A 23,751-nucleotide genomic window follows, 5' to 3' on the forward strand; every position below is an offset into this window, starting at 1 on the left:
AACAGGCAGTCATCTTGCAAAGAATGTCCATAATCAGAGAATTTCACCAGCTTTGTAATCGTGAACAAAGAACGCCTTGTTCACTGCTCAGCCTATAGACACACTCCAGCTTCAATTGGTAAATTTGTTTTACTAACTAACCAAGGTAAACCATAGTTGTAATGGGTAACATCCTTGTTATTTATTAACAAGGGGCCTTTAAAAATCAGTCAAACCTTTACAAACAATCTGACATTAACTAGATCATGATTAACCTCATGATGACAACATACCCCGAGACTGGTAATTACCCTTGGGAAGTGTTATCACTGTCAAGCATCAATCAGCAAAAGGAAAGCTCTGACTTGAGGAGGGGACCAGAGAATCTTCAAAGATGCTGGAGAAATTAAAATGCCACAGGAGATTTCAACCAATTGTGGGTCGTTATTACCAAGCCCAGTAGGAGGATCAGGTAAATATCAGCTTTATACACCGTCCAATTACTCTCCACTGAGCTCTGGTGTAAAGGTGAGCAGGTTTTAAAACAGCGCTGTAGCTGATCCCATCAACCAAAAATAAAAACCAAAAAAAAAACTGCAGATGTTGTATATCAATGAGGAAGGGTCACTGGACCCAAATGTTAACTCTGATTTTTCTTCACAGATGCTGCCAGACCTGTTGAGCTTTTCCATGAATATTCCTGTTGTGCAGCTTCAGTTAAACTTCACCCCAGCTGGTCAAAGGCTGAGAATATCAGTAGCAAGGGCTAGTATATCAGTGAAGCACTACGACCCTGTGGTAGACACATCATAAACTTCTCAAATTATGTTGGCCAATCAAAGCCATATTTTAGGTTGGCAGAGAATGAGGGAGATAAGACAAGAAATAATACTTTACATCATGATAGCTAACTAAGTACTAGGCAAGGATTAACACTTGGCAATAGGTACCAGGAATCACTTTCCTCTTTTAACAAATTACATACAGCACATTTTGTTCAGGGAACACGATTAAGAGCCATCCTGATTGTTAGTACCCAAGTGAAGCTATTCGACTCTCTCCTCAGACAGACCTGTCCTGGTGGGGTTTAGGAACTGTTCAACAGTCTATCATATGGTCACAGGATCGCTCACCTCATTTGGTTTAGAATAGATGCTGACCATATTTTGGCAAACTGACTGGATTAAACAGGCGTTGGGGAAAAGAAAATCCCATTGAAATATTAACCTGCTTTTCCTCTTTAAGCTACTGGTTGACTGCTGTACTTAATGAATTAAACTTGTTTACATTCACTATTTGGCCACCTACAATGATCAATTATCCTCCATGTTTGTGAGACACTTGGTTAGACAAGGGAGAACAACTAACATCTCTATGTGCCTCTGTAGTACCTTTTATGTTATAATGCTTTGTGCTGCTCTGCACTAATAAGACCAGAGGTAAATTTCCTGCCCGTACATCGAGATCAGACTCATGTATTTGGCAAATCTTCCACATTCTTGGAAAATAGTCCCACCTTCACATCCAAACAAACAGGTCCTCAAAAGGAGTGGAAAGGAAGCACAGGGGAAGAGAAAAGTGAACGTGAAGTGTTAGAGGTATTGTATCAGCTGTGTGTCGTCGCTCCGCCTTCCCCATGACGCTGTTCAACACAGCAGCTTATTCTGGGACGTAACTCGGTTCTTTAGAAAGGCCGTGGCATTTGAACCAGGTTGCCAAATCAAAAGACATAATCAAGAATCTGCATTTATATAGCACCTTTATGCATCCCAAGGTGCATCCAGGAGTGACCATCAAGTAAAATTTGATATGTAGCCACCCATGGAGATATTGAAATAGGGTCTAAATGGACTACTTTAAAGAATGGGAGAGGGGGGAATTTGGAGAGGATTGGGAAGAAAATTCCAGAGCTTGGGGCCCAGGCATCCAAAGGTGAGTGGAGCAATGTAAACTTGGGAGAGGACAACAATCCAGGATTAGAGGAGTGCAGAGATCTGAGAGGACTGCCGGAACTAACAGACTGGGGTCTGAGGGGACATGGAAAAATGCAGCACAGTTTGGTTTAAAGAGGCAGAAAGGGAATCTTTGATGCAAAGGATGGACTAGATTCCAATCATGGGATTACCACATTGTGAGTAGCTCATCAAATATTCTTCCTGATTTGTTCAACCTCCACATAATGATGCATTAAACTAGAAAATGAGAGATGGCTAACCCAAGATGTAAAACCAATCCTGGAGCACTGAATTACTGAACTCACGTAAAATGAACGCTGTCAAAATTAGAAGAACTCTGTTTTGTAGAAGTGCACAAATTGCAGAAAGCAGCTGCAGAGGGTAAAGTGTCAGTTACACTAACTTCAAAATATTGGCCCAAGACACAATTTTGATCAAAATTAAGTAAGGCTATGTCCCAGAGAGTCAGCTCTGCTCAGCGATGGGACTTTTTATAAATTAGCCTCAGGACATGGGTGGAACTGGCTCAGTGATCCCGAGCTGTCCTGAAGCACTTGTGGGCCTTCTGAAACCACCACAGTCCTTGTGCTGATGATGGTGCCAGCAATGGGACTGTAGCAACCAGCAGATAACACAGGCAGCCTGGCAGGAGTATTGTAACAGCCATGGATCAGGAACTTTCTCCCAAGAGGTGGGCTGATTCATTACCAAAAAACAAAAACGAAGTACCTAGATTTCAAAATGGCCTTGATTCCATCCAAAAAGCAATATGAAAGATCTGTAAACATTAATCAAATGATACCTACAAAAAGTGGAAGTGTAATTTGGTGGCTAATGTTTCAGCACCGTTTATTCCTGAGATTAATTAAGCTCGGATAACGCCTTAAACATGAAGTACTTGGAAGTTCTGGGCCACCCTACGAGCCATGGTTGGGAGTATAATGTCCTGGAGTGCAGGTCCAAGCTGAGGGCATCAGCATGAGCTTCATGTGAAATCACAGCCCACAGAGTGGCACCCATTTTGGCCTAAGACAGTGCTGCAGAGATTGACACATTGCTTGGACACAGACATCCTTGATATGTGCTACTCAGACAAATATCTATTTTTGTCCAGGTGCCCATTCAAAAGGATCCAACAGCAAACACACATAGGCCTCAGAGTGAAGGCCAATAACACATTCAACAGGTATAAAGGTGGCCGTGGAGACTGTTAACTAACTGCAGAGGGAAAAAAAACTGACAAACATTTCGAGGGCAGGTCCCAAGTGTGAGAAATGAGGGAGAAACGCCAGGTACTTTTTAAGACCAAACTCTGAAAACAGTGACATTCCCATTGTCAGTCTGGACCACTGACTATACTGGCTTATGTGGAAGTTGAAGGAGGAAGAACTGATGGCTAATCTGGGTTACACAGCCCAACTGTAACTTTGCCCTATGAATTCAAAGTTCTCTGCAGTGATAGAATACTAAGAGCAGTCCTGCTGGGTTTCTTGGCTTTAGGTTATATGAAAACACCCTGGTAGACATTCTGCAACAGGCGACCATTGCTGAAATTATTTGCATAACAGTCTATTTTATATACTGCAGGTTCGACACACTTAGAGAGGCTCAGTCTCTGCTACTTACAAATGGCAAATAAATTCATACTTCTAATGGGGAGTAGGACCTGATACACTACATTAGACGATGAATAATCAGGAATGGGTTATGTAATAAAGTGCTTTACCTTGAAGAACATCAGAGTACTGTGTGAATACACTGTAAAAAACCTTCTGATCATTCCCTTTATGAGAATGCAAAAAAGTCTCATTATAAATACAAATTTAAGTATAAATTACAACCTAGGAAACACCTAGAATCACCAAAATTATACATTGAAAAAGTGCAATCAGATAGAAAATAAATGCATCAGATGTTGAGGTTAGTTGCTAGTGATAGTGCACAAAAGTGTGGCGCAACAGTTCCTCTGCTGACGGCCTCTGCTTTGCCTCCACAAATATCTTTTTCAAAAAGTCCCGACTGTGGTCTGACACATGAGGTGGCAGCTGAGGATTCGTCGGCTGAGTGGCGATCTTGAAGATGGCTGCCATGGCTTCAAACTCAGCCCAAGGGGGCTTTTCAGTGAGCATCTCCACAACTGTGCAACCAACACTCCTGCAAATGTGAAGAGGCAAAAACAAAGCCAAAACTCATACTGCTGGTTCTCTGAGCAGAAATCCCAAACACCTCAAATAAACATAACGAACAACGATTCACAGAAAAAGGAGTCTCAGGTTAAAAAGCCCAGGTTGAGAGAGATGGTATTTCTCTCCCAAGTTACTGAGGAGAGCTGTAGTAGTGGGGTGGTGGCTGGGGTCATGATGGTGGTGAGGAGTGGTGAGATGTTTGAGGCTCGGACGTTTATTTTCAATGGATTTGCTGGACACTAGGAAGGTAGCAGTCAAATGAGAAACAAGCTAATATGGTGGCTATAATCAAAAAGAGATCAGAGAACACAATCAAGCACAGACCAATTAATCCTACTTATTATAAATTTGCACTTCTATAAGACGTATTTGCATAAAACATGTCTTCAATGCTGTAGGAATCTTGGGATCTATTTAAACAACAGGTGTGGGCAGATTGATGGAGGCTGCAATTTCACCCATGTCAAATGCAAAGTGTAAGACACATGATAGCAACACACTGTTGCAAGTCAGAGTCAGTGGTGGGGGGATTGAATGTTGTGGATGTGGTACCAATAAGGCAGGCTGCTTTGTCCTTAATGGTGTTGAGCTTCTCAAGTATTGTTGGAGCTGCACCCATTCGTGCAAGCAGGGAGTATTCTATCACACTTCTGGCTCGTGTCTTGTGACCTGTGGAAAATGACTTTGTGGAGTCACGTAGTAAGTTACTCATGCAGTATTCCTAGACCCTGCCCTGGTCTTGTAGCCATAGTATTTATATGGCGAGTCCAGTTCAGTTTCTGATCAATGGTAACCCCAAGATGTTGGCAGGTGGAAATTCTGAGATGTCACTGCTGCTGAATGTCAAAGAGCAATGATTAGATTCTTTCTTGTTGACGACAGTAACTACCTGGCATTTGTGTGGTGCGAATGTTACTTGCCATTTGTCAGCCCAAACCTGGATATTGTCCAGGTCTTGCTATATTTGTACACGGACTGCTTCAGTACGAGCGGTCGCAATTGGTGCTGAACAGTGTGCAATCATTAGCGAACATCCTACTTCTGACCTTATGATGGCGGGAAGGTCATTGATGAAGCAGCTGAAGATGGTTGGGCCTAGGACACTACCCTGAGGAACTCCTACAGACATGTCCACTCTGAGGTTTAGTACGATTGGTCTCATTCATCAAACTTGAATTCCGGTCTTGTCAACTTACCAGATATCTGCTTTTCTGCCATAACCTTCACCACTGATCACTTCTGGACTCATCCAGTACGGTGTGCCAGTGACCGATTTCATGCCTGTCCCTGACAGACAGATAGTCTGTAACCTTCTACTGGCGCCAAAATCTCCCAATTTAACATTACCAGCAGAATCCCGTAAAATATTTGCTCCTTTAAGACAAAATACACAATTTTAGTCTGAGATAGTAAAAACTACTGATGCTGGAGTCACAGATAACACAGTGTGGAGCTGGAGGAACGCAGTAGGCCAGGCAGTATCAGAGGAACAGGAAAAGCTAACATTTCAGGTTGGGACCCTTCTGCAGAAAAGAAAATGAAAAAAATTCTTTTCTGAAGAAGGATCCTGACCTGAAACATCAGCTTTCCTGCTCCTCTGATGCTGCCTGGCCTGCTTTGTTCCTCCAGCTCCACACTGTGTACACTACTTTGCTATTTCCAATACCTAACAGTGCCCACAACAATCACAGAAAGATGCCCACATCCAGCAAAAAGTATCAACTGCTGTAATTTAATAGTAAAATGATGTAAAATCACAAAGTATGCTGATGCAGAGTGCTCGCCCTGTACGTAACACATTTCAAATTCTCCAGAATTACAGACGGGGTTTGCTCCATCACTACCAAAAGTGTGATGATGCGATTCCAGATGCAATGAATCGCAATGAACACAAGGAGCTACTAAATGGAATTGCCTGCATTTGGCAGTATCACCCTTGTGCAGGGTGGGAAAATCACACACACCAGCACTCCTGGGTGAGTCTAGAACAAAATTAAACTTATTTCACCATAGGAGAGGTCAGGCAGGATCAATCCAGAGCAAACATTTACTGTTGCTTCCACCCAAACATCTCCAGGTCTCCAATGTGACTTGGTTCCATGATCATCAGATTACCGGGATACTGTTTGGCGACCCTCAGGTTAAACCACTATGAGTTGTCTCTCTCTCTGATGAAACAGCAGCCGATGGGTTAGGAAGGCAAATGCAACTTTGGCATTTATTTTAACAGGACCCGAATAGAAAAGTAGGGGTGTACTTCTGAGGCTCTATCAGGATCTGATCAGGTCACATTTGAAATATTGCGCGCAGTTTTGGGCCCCATTTCTCAGAAAGGATGTACTGGCCCTGGAGCGGAATTAGAGGAAGTTCACGAAAGTGGTCACAGGGCTGAAAAGTTTAACATACAAGGGGCGTTTGAGAACTCTGGGTCTATACTCAATTGAGTTTAGAAGAATGAGGGGGGATCCAATTGAAACTTACAGAATACTGACTGGCCTAGGCAGAGTGGATAATGGGAAGACGTTTCCATTGGCGAGAGAGACGAAGACCTGAGGGCACAGCCTTAGAATATAGGGAAGACCTTCAGAACAGAGATAAGGAGAATCTTCTTCAGCCAGAGTGGTGAATCTATGGAATTCACTGTCACAGAAGGCTGTGGAGGCCAGGTCATTGAGTACATTTAAGATGGAGATAGATAGGTTCTTGATTGTCAAGGAGATCAAAGGTTACAGGGAGAGAGCAGGAAAATGGGGTTGAGAAGCTTATCAGCCATGATTGAATAGCGGAACAGACTTGAAGGGCTGAATGGCCTAAAAACTGTTCCTATGTCTTATGATTTTCTGGGACAATGGCAACTTTACTTTTCCACTTATTGGGACATTGACAATGTGTCCATTCGTCATGTGTAAATTTTGAAAGAGGAGGATCCTTGGCTGTTGCACTCCCATGTGCAACATATCATCTGGGGGACTGTGAGGACCGCAGACGCTGGAAGCCAGAGTCAATAAATGCGGAGCTGGAAAAGTACAGCAGGCCAGACAGCATCTGAGGAGCAGGAAAGTCAATGTTTCAGGCCAAAACCCTTCGTCAGGACCCTACTCCTCAGATGCTGTCTGACCGGCTGCACTTTTCCAGCTCCACATTTATTCACTCTGACTATGTCACAGTCAAGGCCAATTCTTTTCTCGCCCATTACAAGAATCCCAGCAAAACATTTTGTGCAGCAAATTGTTGTGATCTGGAAGAGTAATTTTCGAAAGCAATTGAATAAATGTAAGAAAGGAAAGAGAAAGGGAGCAAGACTAATTTGATATCTCCTTTGAAGAGCTGGCACAGACACAGTGGGCTAAATGGCCTCCTTCTTCAATGGGTCTTCAAGACATCAGCAGCTATGCCCAGGTAAGAATGGCAGAGATTGAACATGCTATTCCAGACCTTACAATGTTTATGTTGCACTAGGCAATGCCATTGGTTATCAGGACAGATACCTGTACTACACTGAAGATTTAATTAAATGTGTTCCTAAGTTCCCATTCTGAACTCATGCAAAACTTTATCCTAATTTGCACCCAGGCCAATTTACTCATCTCTATGCTTATTGATCTACACCGTCTCCCAGTCAAGTTACTTAATTTTAAACTCCTCAGCTTGGTTCTTATACTCCCTCCTATGACCTTGTCCCTTCTTTTCTCTGCAACATCTGTCAGTCCTACAACACTCAGATTTCTGCAATCCTTTTATGTACCGCCCCCTCAAATCCTTCACCCCCATGATTGGAAGCCATACAAGCTGCAGGGCCTGTACTGCGCTGTAATGTTATATGTTCTGTTGCCTGACTCCAAGCTTTGAAATTCCCTCCTTAAACCTCTCCACCTTTCTTGCCTCTAAGAGATTCCTAAACATTTACCACTTATATAAGCTTTTGGGGATCAGTCCTAATCTTGCCTTCCTGTTTCAGTATTTGACTTCGTTGATAGTATTCCTGTAAAACGCCTTGGAATACTTGGTTAACATAAAAAGCACTGCATAAATGCAAGCTGATGTTTTAAGAGAGCAAAGGAGCACAGACATACTGAGCAGATGGGATTAACCCCCAAGTAATAGCATATGCTTATTGGTAACAGAAAAAAAATCTTCTATTTGTCTCCAACATAAGCAGGAGAACCAGAGTGCAGGAAAATAGATTGAACAATGTTTGAAATATTATTAGCAAAAATATGAAGTTAGGACAGAGATCAAAGACTGAAATAAAGGGAAATCAGACTGAAACAAAGATTCATCTGAAGCGATAAAAAGGCGACAAACACTCAGCCAGGATTTATTGGGAGTAACAAAGTTAATGCTTCAGATTGATCATGGTTTTACACAGATGTTGCTGACCTTTCGAGTGGTTTCCAGCAATAACTGTTTTTTCTCTCAGATTTTCAGTCTTTGTAATATTTTGCTTTTATCTAATGAAGTTCCTCTGAACAACTGAGTATTGTTATTACAGCGAGATTAAGGTTTGTTTCTGTATCACAGTATACAGCCCAGGGAGCTGCAAGTTTCCTTTACTCTTGCAGTACGTTGGCTCAGCTGACCACATGCATTACTTCAGTTCATAACTTTCCGTCAGCACTCACCTTTTATATCTCTGTGCACAATCATGTTACTGTGCAGGTAAGAAACACCTTCCAGGATCTGACGAGTGTACCTGCGAGTCACGTTCTCTGTAAGAGCACCATAGGCCTTCAGCTGGTCTTTTATTGAACCCTACAGAAAAATATTGTAATCTAATCACTTGTAAATTCCCTCCAGATACTGCTTTCATAGATTAATTAAACAGCAGTGTAGCGGTAATATCATATGTCTGACAATCAGATGAATGTTCTGGGGACATGGGTTCAGATCCCACCATGGTAGGTGGTAGAATTTAAATTCAATGAATAAATCTGGAATTGAAAGCTATTTTCTGTGAATGGTGACTGTTAAACCCAAATGGTTCAGTAATCTTTCTTTAGGGAAGGAAACCTACAGCCCTCATCTGGTCTGGCCTACATGTGACTCCAGAACCACTGCAATGCAGTTGACTCTCAAGTGTCTGCTTCAATGGCTGAGTGATTATTTCAGCACAGCAGTGATTCAGGATGACCAACAAATACTGATGCTGCCAGCAACAAAATACATGCCATAAAGTCATAAACAGATAACTTGTTTTAGAGCTACCACTTCAAAGTCTCATGAATATTCAAATTTTTGGACTGGAAAATTATGTTTGTAGCTGTGATATCCCTTTACAAGTTAGCAAGGTCCAACTGAAATACTGGGCAGACTAACTGCATGATAGGGGTTTTTATTTTTGCAAAAAGAGTGAACCCTTTCTACCTGAGATTTATAGGTTTAACAGTGGGTGATATCTTTTATAATAAGAGCCTTTTTTTGATGTAATGTTATTTTACCTTGAGTTACCTCCAGCATATATGTTAGAAAGCAGCACCTGAACAAGACACCAAGTTCCTTTATTCAACATCTCGTTAAAACAAAAAATAATTTTACTGTTTTCTCCTCCTTTAAAACTTGCAAAGAATCAAAAATATTTTATTTACAACAAGTCCAGTGTGCCGTTTTTGACGCTCATTTTCCATTTAGCCTCACTAATCGATTATTCATGGTCTCCATACATTATACTTATCAGTACGTTGCAAGTCCTGATGTCAACTTGCCAGGCACCAAGAACGACTGTACATGCACTCTCAGCCCCAATCAGAAGCACCGGGAACAAAGCTTCCGACAGTAAACATTTATTTTCCCAGGGAAATCTGCAAAACTTGAGTGGTCTCTGTACTTGCATTTATCAGCAATTTACAATAGTGCAAAACTGCTTCTCCATCTTTATTTCTAGTGTCTAATAATTTAGTGACCTGTGTGGAGATACATTTATTGACGGTAATGGATGAAGTCAATCCAAAATTTGCAGCCTGGATCTGTTACTAGCTTTTGAAATGAATCATCCAGGGCCGTGGCTTTGCAAAACCTTGGAAAAATATACGAGTCACTAAGCATTTTGCAGTAAGACAGAATTCTGACAGATGCAGATCCTGAAAATATACATTGTTTAGAAAAGAATGATGAATCACAGCCCACCATTAACAATGATAGTCAAATGCCTGCAAAGAACCAAGTAAATTTAATGAGAACAAGAATGTTTTTGTTTTAATTCAATTTAATTTTGTTTTGTTCAAGAGACAAGGGCATCGCTGGCTGGGGCAGCATTTATTGACCGTCCTAGTTGTCCTTTGAGAAGGTGGTGGTGAGTTGCCTTCTTGAATCGCTGTAGTCCATAATGCCCTTAGGGAGGAAATTTCAGGATTTTGACCCAGCAACAATGAAAGAACAGTGATACATTTCCCATGGTACACTAATGGGGTCACCAGGACTCAGGACTCATTGCAGAAGCAGTCATGTAAAGACTAGAACACACCACCCTCACCTACATTCAACCAAAACTGTGGATTAGTACTTAGACAACACATTTGTCATTATTAAACGCAACAAATTAGAAGAGACCCACCAGCTCATCAACAGTGTATTTGGAGGGATTAAATTCACAAGGTAAGAAGAAAACAAAAATTACCTTCTGTTTCTGGATGTTAAGCGTTGAGCATATGACTATTGGTGAGTTCCAAACCTCAATATACAGAAAAGCAACCCAAAAGGATCAAATCCTCAGGTTCCACAGCAACCACCCCAATGTCCAAAAACAAAGCTGCATTAAGGACACTATTTAAATGGCCCAGGACACACTGTAACAGTCCAGACCTAAGCCAGGAACAGGAAGAACACTTATACAAGATCCTCGCTTTAAAATGGATATCCTTGCAATTTCATCTGCAGATGCCTACTAAACAGGCAACAACAGGAGGACCCAGTACACCATAACACACTGGCCACACTGCCCTACATCAAGAACATACTGGAACTGACAAGACTCCTAGGACCACTAGGAATCATGGTGGCCCACAAGCCCACAGCCACTCTACCACAAACACAAGGATTAAAAACCCCATTTCCCACGACATGCAGAATGAATGTGGTTTACAAAATACTGTGCAACGACTGCCGTAAACATTATGTCAGACAGACAGGAAGGAAACTGGCCATCAGAATACACGAACATCAACTGGCACAACAAACTCTCCTTTATATCGGTACATTCAGACAATGAAGGCTATCGGTTTAACTGGGACAAGGTAATCGCACTAGTCCAAGCCAAACATAGACACGGACGGGAATTCCTAGAGGCATGGTTCCCCACCCGTAATGCAATCTATAAACATATAGAATTGGACCCCATATACAAACCCACACAGATCAAAACCGGAAATGTCACTACTCACCATAACAGACCGGACAGTATAAATTCCAAGAGTAACATGGCTTCATTGGAGGCTCTACTGATGTCGTCACCTAGCATGGTGACGAAACGTCTGAACGAGAACAAGCCAGTTCAGCGAGCAAGTCAACAACCTCATCCATAACCCAAGCTACAGAACTCTAGATACACTTCCGAGTCAGCGTGGTGAGTGGCTTGGAGGGGAACTTGCAGGGGGTGGGGGTTCCATGTATCTGCTGCCCTTGTCTTTCTAGATGGGTTGTGGTTTGGAGGGTGTTGTCTGAGGATTCCTGGTGAACATCTGCAGTGCAACTTGTGGATAGTACACACTGCCATTACAGAGTGTCAGCTATGGAGGCGGATGCAGTGTTAATAAAACTGTAGTATCATTGATTGCATCTACAAATGTGTGCTGTCCCAATGAGTGGTGATAACAAATGCGGCCTTTTTGCGAACATGAAATCTTACTGTACATTTCCTGAACACTTCAGAACCATAATTTTTGATCAGGCTAGTGTCTTTGAAAGACACATCCTACCTTCAACATTTCCCTTTGAGAAATTCTGCTTTTCCAAGTATTGTCAAGAAGTCTTGGCCCACCAGTTCAAGTAGTCATTAACTGATTGTCCTGTAGTTTTCAAGCCATGTGCCAAATAATAGAATTAGGGAAGACACACTATGACAATGAATATCCACTATTTTGTTTAAGCTTACCCCCGGCATATACTCCATAAAGATAGAAAGAGTTCTCTCTTGAGGGTCTCTCAAACAGCCATAATACTGGACAATCCTTTCATGGTGCAGATTCTTTAATAACTGGATCTCACATTCAAGAGCATTCACCTCCTGAAAAAAAGGAAAAATCAGACGGCTGGAAAATACAATGTGTGCAATACACAGCAAGGCTTTTAATATGAATACATAATCATAATCATAATCAAAAGGCCACGAAAGATAGGGTCTCCCATCTCAGTGCAATTTCTCCTCTAGTGATACATGCCCCACGTTTCCCATCCCATTAGTATGTCTCCTCCCATCAACACACACTCCTACAATCAAATCCAGCCCCACAAACACCCCTCCCATCAGCACAGCCCTCCACACCTCAACTTCTGCCAAAGTGGCCCCCATGTCTCACCCTCCAACGATACAGACCCCACACACCTCTCCCTCCATCAATGTGGCACACCTTCACCCAACGTCCTAACACTCCGTCAACACTGCTCCCCAACTCTCCCCTTCCATGAACACTGCTCCCCAACTCTCCCACTGATCCATTACCACTTGCACTGTCTCACGCAGCCACCCAGTAGTAGTGCTCACGCCTCTTCAACATGCAATAGTCTCACCTTGCTGGTCTCAGGGCTGTCTGGGTCGAACTGAACTTGTTTCACTGCCAGTTCTCTTGCTGTGTCAGCGTCATAGCACAAATAGACCCTGCCAAATGCCCCTTGGCCCAGCAGCTTGCCCAGTCTCCAATTTGTCGGCGCCCTTGGAGCTACAAAACATGAAGCCAATTTTAGAAAATGAGAAAGGAGAAATGTGAATTTTCCACCCTCATGTGCCTGAGTAGTCTAAGTTCTTGCAGAGCCAAACACATGACAAAAATGCAGCCACTTTGGCTGATCTTTGAGTTGCCCTGTTGAGTATCTCTGCCATGACAATATACACACAAGACTCTCCTGACTGCACATTGAGTAAGGGGATTATCTAATGTTCCTTCCAAAATATATTTGGTCACGGCAAGTGGCATTGCTGATAACTGAGACATTTATTATTTATTTCCAATTGTCCTCGTGAAGACAGTTGAACTGCTGCAGTCCCTGTTGCTTATGTATAGCTACACTGCCAAAGGGTAGTGAATTCAGGCTTTAGTCCTGTGACAACAAATAAATGGTGAGATAGATCACCATTGACTTGGAAGTAAAAATAACAGCTGATCTGGCATAAGCCGTTTTAGGACTAAGGCTCTCCAGTGAAGCTGATAATTACCGCAAATATACGGTTTGAACAGACTGGAATTCATGCTTCTAATCACAACCTATGTTCATACAAAGACAAAATCAGGAGCCGGAATAGGTCATTTGGTCCCTCAAACCTGTTTCACCTGTCAGTAAGATCACAGCTGATCTGTTTGTGGTTAGAATTCTACACCGATGCCAATAGATTCAGATTCTTTCACATCTACATCGATAAAGATAGTTGTTAGGCAGGCTGTCAGACTAACTACCTCATTCAGAACATTCCATGACCCTACCTCCAATGCTTTCTTAATCAGATTTCCAAAATCACAACCCACTGACAGAAAAGACTTCTGAACTCTGGCAGAAAAGGGCAATCCCTCATTTTGGACTTGCTTATAAGAAAAATCATCTTTACCACATCCACCTTGTGAAGACGCTTCGGGGTCTTATACACTTTAACCAAGTCACCCCTCACTCTTCTAAATTCCAGTGAAACAAGCCCAGACTGTCTGAGCTTTCCTCACAAAAAAAACCAGTGAAGCAAACCTCCTCTGAACAACCACCATTTATATTTGTTCCTAAATAATGAGACAAAAAACTGCACACCATATTCGAGATGGATAGGAAAGGTTGAGAGATGTGAGCCAAATGCAGGGAAATGGAATTAGTTCAGTTTAGAAAACCGGGTCGGGATGGACAAGTTGGGCCAAAGGGCCTGTTTCTGTGCTGTGTGACTCAAATGATCTCAACATTAATTTGTATAACTGAAGTATGAAAGCCTCAGTTTAATGTTCATACCTCTCATAATAAAGGATAACATCCCATTAGCTTTCCTAGTTACCTGTTGTACCTATCTACTCATTTCTGTGATTTATGAACTAGATCCCCCTGTACATTGGAATTCTGCAGTCATTTTCTGTTTAAGTAATACTGCTTCTTGCTGCTCCTTCCAGAGAGAACAACTTGGCATTTTCCTGCCCTGTACTCCATCTGCAAAATTTTTGCCCAGTCATTCAACCCATCAAAATCCATCTGCAACTTCATGTCCTCCACACAACATACTTTTCTAACTTTGCTTGTGTCACTTGCATATTTAAATAGGATGCCAACAAAGTCATTAAAGCAGATTGTAAGAAATTCAGATGTAGTGCAATCCGGCAACAATGAATCAGTAGCCTATTTCCATCGTTATTGCAACAGGGGTTGGTGCTTGCCTCTCTATTAGCAGCTTCACATGACTCTTACAACTCTTTGGGAAAAGTGGAGAAATGTTAATTCAAATCACCTGCAGAACCAAAGCTGGAGATCTTTCGAACACCAGTCTGTTGCCTCCTTAACGAGTTCAATGGAGCAACGGTTACATGGCTGGATCAGTAATCCAGCAGAGACAGGTTCAAGTCTCACCACATCAGCTACAGAATTTAAGCTTGTTGGGTCTATCACGAAAAATGTTTCATAGCCAATGAAATAATTTTGAAGGCCTTCAGTGCACAGTAAAGATGTGTATAACACGTTAACATTAAATCTAGCACCAAGCACTGCTTAGCAGTATGATCAAGAGCAGAGATGAAGCTTGATACACACCCAATTGTTCAGTGTCAGTGTTAGAGTGCAGTGCCATAATCCGCAAAACTTCATGGGCCCCAGCTTGAAGTCTGGAATCACAACAAGCCTCACCTCATGGGGCATTCTACACCACCATCCCCAACCCGGCCACCAAGCATGCGTTGAACCTTACAACGGCTGGGGGGGCTGATGTCCATGACGGACAGTGTTGGGTTGTCGATGTCACTTCCCCTTCTTCTCATCCTGCTGTCCTCATACTCCGGGGTGAAAATACTGCTCCCGCTGCTGGTGCTCAGGGAATGCTCTGTGGGACTGAAGTTGACGGGTGAGCGGAAAGTATTTCCGTGAGTTCTTCTTGCCCTGGGGAACGTTTTACGACCTGCAGAGAGGGGCGAACACAAAAGCCCTGATATTAAGTATGGTGCAAACAGTCCGCTCCAGCAAGGCAGAACTGTATTGCAAGTTGTGTTTTCCAGAAACTGATGGCAGGGTATATGTTGTGGAGTAGACACTACTGGTTCAGCCTGACAGCACCAAAGATACTGTCTGCAATGACTCTCAGGTAAGTAGCTGGAATTACACAGATTCAGGTGCATAGATTCAGGAGACAGCACAAATTGCAAATATGGGGAAAGGAGAAGTAACATTAGACAAATGAAAAACCAAAGAGCTGTGGATACTGGAAATCATGAACAAAACCAGAAATTGCCAGGAAAATTCTGCAGGTCTGATAGGAGAGAAAGCGGAGTTAATTTTTCGTGTCCAGTGACCCTTCTTCCAAAATGACACATCTGTAAGATTAGGGCCAAAGCTATAAAGCTGAGGACTGGACACCTTGAGGTCAAGAGATAATGGGAACTGCAGATGCTGGAGAATTCCAAGACAATAAAATGTGAGGCTGGATGAACACAGCAGGCCAAGCAGCATCTCAAGAGCACAAAAGCTGACGTTTCGGGCCTAGACCCTTCATCAGAGAGGGGGATGGGGAGAGGGAACTGGAATAAATAGGGAGAGAGGGGGAGGCGGACCGAAGATGGAGAGTAAAGAAGATAGGTGGAGAGAGTGTAGGTGGGGAGGTAGGGAGGGGATAGGTCAGTCCAGGGAAGACGGACAGGTCAAGGAGGTGGGATGAGGTTAGTAGGTAGCTGGGGGTGCGGCTTGGGGTGGGAGGAAGGGATGGGTGAGAGGAAGAACCGGTTAGGGAGGCAGAGACAGGTTGGACTGGTTTTGGGATGCAGTGGGTGGGGGGGGAAGAGCTGGGCTGGTTGTGTGGTGCAGTGGGGGGAGGGGACGAACTGGGCTGGTTTAGGGATGCAGTAGGAGAAGGGGAGATTTTGAAACTGGTGAAGTCCACATTGATACCATATGGCTGCAGGGTTCCCAGGCGGAATATGAGTTGCTGTTCCTGCAACCTTCGGGTGGCATCATTGTGGCACTGCAGGAGGCCCATGATGGACATGTCCTCTAGAGAATGGGAGGGGGAGTGGAAATGGTTTGCGACTGGGAGGTGCAGTTGTTTGTTGCGGACTGAGCGGAGGTGTTCTGCAAAGCGGTCCCCAAGCCTCCGCTTGGTTTCCCCAATGTAGAGGAAGCCGCACCGGGTACAGTGGATGCAGTATACCACATTGGCAGATGTGCAGGTGAACCTCTGCTTAATGTGGAATGTCATCTTGCGGCCTGGGATGGGGGTGAGGGAGGAGGTGTGGGGACAAGTGTAGCATTTCCTGCGGTTGCAGGGGAAGGTGCCGGGTGTGGTGGGGTTGGAGGGCAGTGTGGAGCGAACAAGGGAGTCACGGAGAGAGTGGTCTCTCCGGAAAGCTGACAGGGGAGGGGATGGAAAAATGTCTTGGGTGGTGGGGTCGGATTGTAAATGGCGGAAGTGTCGGAGGATAATGCGTTGTATCCGGAGGTTGGTAGGGTGGTGTGTGAGAACGAGGGGGATCCTCTTGGGGCGGTTGTGGCGGGGGCGGGGTGTGAGGGATGTGTTGCGGGAAATACGGGAGACGCGGTCAAGGGCGTTCTCGATCACTGTGGGGGGAAAGTTGCGGTCCTTGAAGAACTTGGACATCTGGGATGTGCGGGAGTGGAATGTCTTATCGTGGGAGCAGATGCGGCGGAGGCGGAGGAATTGGGAATAGGGGATGGAATTTTTGCAGGAGGGTGGGTGGGAGGAGGTGTATTCCAGGTTGCTGTGGGAGTCGGTGGGCTTGAAATGGACATCAGTTACAAGCTGGTTGCCTGAGATGGAGACTGAGAGGTCCAGGAAGGTGAGGGATGTGCTGGAGATGGCCCAGATGAACTGAAGGTTGGGGTGGAAGGTGTTGGTGAAGTGGTGGGTGTTGGTGAGGATCCCCCTCGTTCTCACACACCACCCTACCAACCTCCGGATACAACGCATCATCCTCCGACACTTCCGCCATTTACAATCCGACCCCACCATCCAAGACATTTTTCCATCCCCTCCCCTGTCAGCTTTCCGGAGAGACCACTCTCTCCGTGACTCCCTTGTTCGCTCCACACTGCCCTCCAACCCCACCACACCCGGCACCTTCCCCTGCAACCGCAGGAAATGCTACACTTGTCCCCACACCTCCTCCCTCACCCCCATCCCAGGCCCCAAGATGACATTCCACATTAAGCAGAGGTTCACCTGCACATCTGCCAATGTGGTATACTGCATCCACTGTACCCGGTGCGGCTTCCTCTACATTGGGGAAACCAAGCGGAGGCTTGGGGACCGCTTTGCAGAACACCTCCGCTCAGTCCGCAACAAACAACTGCACCTCCCAGTCGCAAACCATTTCCACTCCCCCTCCCATTCTCTAGAGGACATGTCCATCATGGGCCACCTGCAGTGCCACAATGATGCCACCCGAAGGTTGCAGGAACAGCAACTCATATTCCGCCTGGGAACCCTGCAGCCATATGGTATCAATGTGGACTTCACCAGTTTCAAAATCTCCCCTTCCCCTACTGCATCCCTAAACCAGCCCAGTTCGTCCCCTCCCCCCACTGCACCACACAACCAGCCCAGCTCTTCCCCCCCACCCACTGCATCCCAAAACCAGTCCAACCTGTCTCTGCCTCCCTAACCAGTTCTTCCTCTCACCCATCCCTTCCTCCCACCCCAAGCCGCACCCCCAGCTACCTACTAACCTCATCCCACCTCCTTGACCTGTCCGTCTTCCCTGGACTGACCTATCCCCTCCCTACCTCCCCACCTACACTCTCTCCACCTATCTTCTTTACTCTCCATCTTCGGTCCGCCTCCCCCTCTCTCCCTATTTATTCCAGTTCCCTCTCCTCATCCCCCTCTCTGATGAAGGGTCTAGGCCCGAAACGTCAGCTTTTGTGCTCCTGAGATGCTGCTTGGCCTGCTGTGTTCATCCAGCCTCACATTTTATTACCTTGAGGTCAACCTTGCTTTAAAAGCAACAACACTGATCTGAGAGGGATCAATGGTGATAATGGGTGCCTTTAACGATGAATGTCCCAAAGGCACATTCAGAGAAATTTGAAAAAGAAACTCATGCACTGCTAATGTGCAGAAGGTCAACCATCATCTCAAAGAGATAGGCAGACCAGTTCCCCCTTCCAATACTCAGTGTATACATCCATATTTTCAAATTTAAATATTTGTTAAGAGGCTTGAAAATGCAGTGACCACCAAAAGCAAGTTGTGGGTAAATCTGAATTGCTGTCACAGCAGAATGAGTAAACAAAGTAGACTATGAATCCGGAATTGTGCGTGTGCAACAAGTAGACCTAGGGTTCAGTCCAAGGATTAAGGAGGGTTAGATAGAGTGTTTTGGAAATAGCTGGCCAGCCTATCCCCAGAATTGGAAACAAATGTTGAATAAGGGGAGCGAGGAGTCAGAGATAGACCAGGTGAAGGTGAGAACAGGGTGGAACTAAGAGGCAAAATAGATAAACTTTTCCGATTCCGGACGAGAGATGGAAGCAATGCCAATGCTATCATCAATGAACTGGAGGAGGAGTTGTGGAGATGGACCAGAGTAGGACTGGAACTGGAAATGTTCCACATATCCCACAAAGAGACAGGCATAACTGGAGCCCATGTGAGTACCTATAGCCATGCCTTTGATCTGAAAAAAGTGAGGGGAGTTTAAGGAGAATTTGTTCAAAGTGAGGACAAGATCTGCCAGGCGGAGGAGGGAGGTGGAGGATGGGGATGGTTCAGGCTTTTTTCCCCCCCCCACGAAGAAGTGGGAAGCCCTGAGACCACCCGGTAAGGAATGGACATAGAAAGGGAGTGCACATACATGAAAAAGAGGCAGCAGCTGGAGCCCGCAAACTGGACGTTCTGAAACTGAAGTCAAGCCTCAGAAGAATCTCAGATCAAAGTGGGAAGAGACTGGATAAGGGGAGAAGAGAAAAAAAATTGAGTCATGGTAGGGCTTTACCCATTCCTTCGTCTGAGCAACTGGTTTTCTCTCTCTCTGGGCTCCATCTCCATCTATTATCCACTCCTCCTCCTCCTGTTCCTCACCCCATCTTCAGCAAATACACCAAAATTTTCCTAGCTAAAATCAGTTCTGAAGAAGGGTCATTGGACATGAAACATTAACTCTGCTTTCTCTCCACAGATGCTGCCAGACCTGTTGAGTTTTCCAGCAATTTTAGCTTTTGCGTTAGAAGTAGAGCTGCTGCTTCAGATTGCTAGTCAGTGATTCCATGTTGGAGACTGCATGCTGGGAACACGAATGGATCCAGCAATGATGCCACGCACAATGGTAGAAAATGCAAGAAACACTGGTTGGGCCAGAACTATAAGAATGACTCGCCCGAGATACTGGGAAGATTGCAGCTTATAGCAACAGACACCAGCGGAGATCAATTCCTGCTGGGGAGGGGAAAAGAATTGGCAATGAGAAATACGACAACACAGAACCAAGATAAAACACACACATCCAGTAACAAACAACAAGCAAGCAACTAATGCGTTAAATGCTCAATCCAGAATCAGACAAAACGGGCAACTGGTGTTTAACAACAGCAATCAAGGGGCTCTAAACCCAACCCAATACTACTCAGTAGGAGAATGGACCAATGCTCACCGTCACTGTAGTCATGGTGATGGTAGGAGATGTGATATCTTCGTGGATATGTCCCACCTTTCCCAATTTTATCAAACGTTGGAATATCACAATCTGCAAGGAGAAACATTGGTCTGATTTTATTCCGAAATCAAAACATTGAACTTTGCAGCACAGAAGCAGACATGCAGTCAACCAGGGTCCTGCACGATTATCTTCATGTTTCACACCATCTCACCAGACAGCATGTTCTTCATTTTAATTCACACTCGTGTTTACTTAATCTCCCCTTAATTACATCTATACTGTTCTTAACCACACCATGTATGTATTAAGTTTCTCCTGAAAATAATTCAGAAGTTGCTTTAGAAACTCAGCAGGTCTGGCAGCATCTGTGGACAGAAAATAGAGTCAGGTACTGGCTCCCAACCGCTAACTTGGCTTTCTCTCCACAGATGCTGCCAGACCTGCTGAGTTTCTAAAGCAATTTCTGTTTTGTTTTATATCTCCAACACCCACAGTTCTTTGTTCTTAAGTTTTTCCTGAACTCTTTTTTAGAAATATTCTCATCTATGTTACATTAATGGGTTCCAGATTTGGAAAATTCCACAAAGACATCTGCTCCACCTCTACACTATAAATCCCTTTCCTAATCTTACAGGCCATCTCACCATTCAACTTTCTGCATTCTACAGAAAAGGGTATTAGCCTGCTCAAACTTTCCTAGTTTTTGAACAAAAATCATGTATGGGTTGTGGGTTGTGCCAGCATTTGTTGTCAGAACCTTAGTGAGCTGGAGACAGTGGTGGTGAGCTGCCTTCTTAAGCCAATGCAGTCCATATGCTGTCGGGTGACCCACAATGCTGTTGGGAGGGAGTTCCAGGATTTTGACCAAGAAACAGTGATATATTTCCAACTCAGGATGGTGAGTGGCTTGGAGACGAACCTGTAGGTGGTCATGTTCCCATGTACCTACTGTCCATGAAGAACTGGGAATGGTACTGAACATTGTGCGACCATCGGTGAACATCCCCACTTCTGACCTTATGATGGAGGGAAGGTCATTGATGAAGCAGCTGAAGATGGTTGGGCCTAGGGCACTACCCTGAGAAATGCCTGCAGAGATGTCCTGGAGCTGAGGGGGTTGGCCATTAAGAATGAGAAATATTTACTTTTACGATAGAAAGGACTCCCATCAGTGGAAAGTTATCCACCCAAGTCTCACTGATTCCAGATGCTTCATGATGCTACATTTGGTCAAGTGCTGTATTATAGAAACAAAAAAAGGGACAACAGCAGGCCATTCAGCCCCTTGAACCTACTCCACCATTCAGTATGATCAGGGCTGATTTAATCCTTAGACCTATATCGAATACCTACTTGAAAACATTCAATGTTTCAGCCTCAACCACTTTCTGTGGCAGAGAATTCCACAAGCTCCCCACTCTCAGGGATAAGACATTTCTCCTCATCTTAGTCTTACATGGCCTACCCAGTTTCCTTAGACTGTAGACACCACCACCCCACCAACCCGGTTCTGGATGCTCCAGTCATCGGGTACACCCTTCCTGCCTTTACTGTCTAGTCCTGTTAGAATTTTAATAGGTTTCCATGAAATATTGTCTCATTCTTCTAAACACGAATGAATATACAGCTGTACTAAATGATCCAGTATCATTTTAGTTATATGGAAATCAGAATTACATACAGTATGTATTCTAAAAATGCAATTTTTGGATAAGCATATGGACGTACATGGAATAGTGTAGGTTAGATGGGCTTCAGATCGGTATGACAGGTCGGCACAACATCGAGGGCTGAAGGGCCTGTACTGTGCTGTAATGTTCTAAATCTACAACAAAGCCAACCAACCTCAGGCCTACAGGATGAGGAATTATACTGAATTCAAAAATGACAATCTATAAAATCTTAACCCATGGCAAGGGGTAGACAGCATTCCAAAACTAGCCTTAAAACAGCAGCTAATGAACTTACAAGACCCTATACAGACAACAAACAAAACGAACGTCATCTACAAAATACCTTGCAAGAACTGTGACAAACACTTTATCGGACAAACTGGCAGAAAGCTAGCCACCAGGATACATGAACATCAACTAGCCATAAAACGACATGACCCACTATCACTCGCATCCTTACATACACATGAGGAAGGACACCACTTTGATTGGGACAGCACATCCATCCTAGGACAAGCCAAACAGAGGCACGCACGAGAATTCCTAGAAGCATGGCATTCCAATCGGAACGCCATCAACAAACACATTGATTGGAGCCAATCTACCATGCCCTGAGAAAAAGAACAGGAAACGACATCACCAATGCAGGAAATTACATCACCAACCCAAGGAAACCTAACCAGATAAATAGAAAGCGGGACATAACACCAGCGCTTCATTGGAGGCTCACTGATGATGTTACCTAGAATGGTGAAAAAACATGTGGGAGCAAACCAGCTTACATCTGGAACAAAATAAAGACCCACTCTTCTGTGGACCGAGAGGGGGAGAGCGCTGTGTTGGAGGTGGAAGGAAGACATCGGGTTGGCTGTGCACCCTTGCAACCGGTGGATCTTAATGCTGGCTTCGGCCTAACGCTAGTTCAGGGGAGCAGCCAACCTGCAATGATGGCTGCGGCAAGTGCTTGTGCCCCAGGTCAGGGGGTCCGGAACACCATCCGTGTTTCCGTGAAGAAGGTGGATGAAGGTGCACCTGTGGACCGCACCTTCTTCGTGAAGAGGGTCCTGTTGGACTGTTGCGGGTTCGCTGCTGCGGACATTTACTGCCTGCAGGATTTCCCCGGAGGAGGTTTTTACTATGTAACCTTCAGGAGTGCCAAGCTTTGTGAGCGCTTCCTGGAGGTTTTCAAGGAGAAAGGAGGTGAGGGCCCCCTCTCTGTATTGACCGCTGTCCCGCTGTTCATGATGCCAGCGCAGAGGAGCCGTATGGTGACTGTACACATGTACAACCCGCATGCGCCAGCAGTTGATGTCCTGACCTTCCTTGGAAGGTACGTGAAGGTGGAAGGGGACCTAACCGACATCATGGAACCCTTTGGGATCTGGACCAGTAAGAGGCAGGTCAAGGCGACGCTGAGGATGGGCGCGGACGGGAACGTCGTACACCCACCGTCCAGCTTCGCGATCAGCGGGAGCAAGGGTTACCTGACCTACGCAGGGCAACCTAAAGTCTGCCATGCCTGTGGTAGGTCAGGCCACGTGGCGGCCGACTGCAAAGCCACCATCTGCAGGGAGGAGGGACACCTTGCAAAGGATTGCCCACAAGAAAAAAGCTGCAACCTTTGCGGGGAAGCGGGCCACCTCTATAGGGCATGCCTGCGGCGGGGGACCACCTACGCCCACGTCACCGGCAGGGGCAATGCGGGGCCAGCCCCCCCGGAGGAGAGGAAGGCACCAGGGCCCAGCAAGGACCCCACTAATGTGCAGGAGGGCCAGATCGTGCAGGAGGGCCCAGCCACGCAGGATGGGCCCGAGGTCAGCAAAGCGCCCCTCCAGGCTCCGCTCCCCCCCAACAACGCGGACTCGATGGAGGCGGTGACAGGCAACCCAGGGGAGTGGACGACGGTCCGGAAAGCGAGGAGGAAGGCGCGTAGGCGGGCCCAGGAACCGCAACCATCAGGCGGGAAGAGGCA

At 45.1% G+C, this 23,751-nt stretch overlaps 1 protein-coding gene across 4 annotated transcripts in view; it reads right to left on the reverse strand.

The window, feature by feature from the left end:
* Positions 1–1,102: 1,102 nt before the first annotated feature.
* The window catches only part of map3k2 (mitogen-activated protein kinase kinase kinase 2), a 128,005-nt gene continuing 105,356 nt past the window's right edge, over positions 1,103–23,751 (reverse strand). For all 4 annotated transcript variants that reach the window (XM_059647594.1, XM_059647592.1, XM_059647593.1 and 1 more), the window contains 7 exons: positions 20,101–20,193; positions 15,195–15,401; positions 12,842–12,990; positions 12,207–12,338; positions 8,743–8,872; positions 5,317–5,494; positions 1,103–4,088 (listed from right to left, as the gene is read on the reverse strand). In XM_059647594.1, coding sequence (XP_059503577.1) covers positions 3,863–4,088; positions 5,317–5,494; positions 8,743–8,872; positions 12,207–12,338; positions 12,842–12,990; positions 15,195–15,401; positions 20,101–20,193 — 1,115 coding nt within the window. In that variant the 3' untranslated portion in view covers positions 1,103–3,862. The remainder of the gene's footprint in view (positions 4,089–5,316; positions 5,495–8,742; positions 8,873–12,206; positions 12,339–12,841; positions 12,991–15,194; positions 15,402–20,100; positions 20,194–23,751) is intronic.

Source organism: Stegostoma tigrinum, chromosome 7 (assembly GCF_030684315.1).
Source record: "Stegostoma tigrinum isolate sSteTig4 chromosome 7, sSteTig4.hap1, whole genome shotgun sequence".
Taxonomy (NCBI): domain Eukaryota; kingdom Metazoa; phylum Chordata; class Chondrichthyes; order Orectolobiformes; family Stegostomatidae; genus Stegostoma; species Stegostoma tigrinum.